We start from the raw sequence: 2,500 nt of genomic DNA on the forward strand, positions 1-2,500 counted from the left end.
GCCCAAGCTGCATCATGCTGCTAACCGTCTCCTTACCACCGTTAGTGCTAGTGACCGTAACAGTTGCACTATGTGTGTACTTCCTTCGAAAGCGCGCACAATTCTGGACCGATCAGGGTGTACCTTCCGCATCGCCGAGCTTCCCACTGGGCAACATTCAACACGCGTCCCACCTGATGCTCGATCTGTACCGGGAGCTAAAGGGAAAAGGTCCATTCGCCGGGATCTTCCAGTTCGTGGTACCCGTTGCATTCGTGACGGACCCGGAAATGATCAAAAACGTGTTGGTGCGCCATTATCGTCACTTCTCCGATCGGGGAGGATATAGCAACGCAAAACATGAGCCACTCAGTGGACACATGCTCAACGCACAGGCTCACCGTTGGACGGTGCTACGCCATGCAGCCATTCCGGCCTTCTCATCGGGACGACTGAAGGCCTTCTACCCTGTGATAGTGCAACTGATGGATCGGTTAATGGAGGGTTTGCATAAGAAGCTGGGCCCAAGTGAAGAGTGTGTCATCGAATGCCAGGATGTGGTCGGACGACTGTCAACCGATATTATTGCATCCTTTTTGCTCGGTATCGATGGTAAAAGCCTCTCGCAGGCTGACGGTGGCCTATACACTCGTGTTAATGGCAAGACGTTTCTCATTCCATCCACGTGGAAATTGTTTTTCATGACTTCATGTCGAACGCTTGCACGGGCACTTCGGTTGAAGCTATTCGCGAACGACATTACCGTGCTGTTCCAACGGTTGGTACACGACGTAATAGCCTTCCGGGGGAATCGCAATGAACAGAGAGAGGATCTCTTGCAACGGTTTTTACAATTGTCCGACGAAAATGGCAAACCATTGCTCAAGGAGGATGAGGTCGCGGCAGAAGTGCTCTTGTTCTTTGCAGCCGGCTACGAGTCCACCTCAGTGATGGTAGCGTATTGTCTCGATCAACTGGCACGTAATCCGGAGATTCAAGAACGTGCTCGTGAATGTGCGCTTGAAGCGCGCGCCAAGCATGGTGGCCTGAATTACGAAGCACTACAAGACATGCAGTATATCGATCAGTGTTTAGCTGGTAAGACTGTTCGATTGCGAATACTTTCTGCCCTTAATTATCAACCTTTTTTGTTCCTCGTTCAGAAACGCTTCGACTAAAACCTCCAGGCATTAACGCGATTCGCGTGGTCACGGAAGACTACCAGGTGCCTGGTTCATCGATCGTACTACGGAAAGGACAAAACATTATCATTCCCGTATATGCCATTCACTACGATCCTGACTACTATCCGGATCCGGAACGTTACGATCCCGATCGGTTCACGCCAGAAGCCTGCGAAACTCGAACGCCCTTCACGTACATGCCATTCGGCGAGGGACCAAAGATATGTATTGCCTATCGACTGGCTAAGCTGCAGATGCGCATTGTCGTGGCCACGCTTCTGTGCAGCTATCAGTTCGATCCGTTAGATGAAACATCCGAAAAACAACAATCGGAAACGTACACTGTCCTGAAACCGAACAACGGTGTGTATCTCAAGATGAGCCGGATCGTAAAATGATTAATGAATTAATGTATTTAAACGTAAGTCAGAAAACATTTTAAAAACGTTCGAGGTAGTGCCGTTGTGCTTAATACAATCTTTGATGGATCTTAAAGATCCCGGTTGTCCCATTTGCCATCTACTTTCTATTTGTTTACGCTTCGGTAATGCGTTCGACCTCTAGCCAAACTTCTCCCGCTGGTCCGTGAATTAAATTGATTGGATCAATCTCCAGGCGGTGGTTTGCTGCACCTTCCGGAACGCCGAACCGGTAGTTTCGCAATAGCATCGCCAATCCTAGCCGCGTTTGCAACAATCCGAACCGCATTCCAATGCAGATCCGTGGCCCTTCTCCGAACGGTAGGAAGCTAAAATTTGGTTTCGATTCACCTTTCTTCTCAGTGAATCGAGTCGGAGAGAATTGAAACGGTTCGGGAAAGTTGGTGGCATCGTGTTGGAAGGCTAGGTTGGGAATGATCACTCCCACTCCGGTTGGGAGCACTTTGCCATTTGGTAACCGGTAAGGTTGAGTTGTGATGCGGTGAAGTGTTGCTACCGGTGGATACAGCCGCAAGGTTTCTGAAAGAATAATCCATTTAGAAGATGCTTCTTTGTCCGATCAGCTGTTGGCATACCGTTGATGATGCACTCGATGTACTCCATCTCCATGATGGCTTCGTACGTAAGCTGTCCGTCGTGTTTGGCCAGCACTTCCTGTACACACTGGCGTCCTTTGTCCTGTTCCGCCGGATGGTTAGCGAGCAGATGCAGTGCGCACGTCATCGTGGTGGCCGATGTTTCGAATCCAGCGAAGAAAAAGACAAACGCTTGTGCGGCAATCTCCTCGAAGCTAAGCCCTTCATTGTTAACGCCACTTTCGCTTTTATCTTTCCGCATCATATCGATCAGCAGCTGCATGAAATCGTTTCGCCTGATTCCGCTCTCCTCCCTGTATCG

The 2,500-nt window shown here is 49.6% G+C and overlaps 2 protein-coding genes across 3 annotated transcripts in view; one reads left to right on the forward strand and one right to left on the reverse strand.

The window, feature by feature from the left end:
* Positions 1–1,561, forward strand: part of LOC126571115 (probable cytochrome P450 6a14) — a 1,675-nt gene extending 114 nt beyond the window's left edge. Inside the window, exons 2-3 of the mRNA XM_050229385.1 lie at positions 93–1,077; positions 1,143–1,561. Of these exons, the coding sequence (XP_050085342.1) occupies positions 93–1,077; positions 1,143–1,561 (1,404 nt within the window). The remainder of the gene's footprint in view (positions 1–92; positions 1,078–1,142) is intronic.
* LOC126571113 (probable cytochrome P450 6a20) overlaps positions 1,554–2,500 on the reverse strand; it is a 2,021-nt gene continuing 1,074 nt past the window's right edge. For both annotated transcript variants that reach the window (XM_050229383.1, XM_050229382.1), the window contains exons 2-3: positions 2,179–2,500; positions 1,554–2,122 (exon numbers count right to left, since the gene is read on the reverse strand). The exon at positions 2,179–2,500 is cut by the window's right edge and continues 926 nt beyond it. In XM_050229383.1, the coding sequence (XP_050085340.1) occupies positions 1,698–2,122; positions 2,179–2,500 (747 nt within the window). In that variant the 3' untranslated portion in view covers positions 1,554–1,697. The remainder of the gene's footprint in view (positions 2,123–2,178) is intronic.

This window comes from Anopheles aquasalis, chromosome 2, assembly GCF_943734665.1.
Source record: "Anopheles aquasalis chromosome 2, idAnoAquaMG_Q_19, whole genome shotgun sequence".
Classification (NCBI taxonomy): domain Eukaryota; kingdom Metazoa; phylum Arthropoda; class Insecta; order Diptera; family Culicidae; genus Anopheles; species Anopheles aquasalis.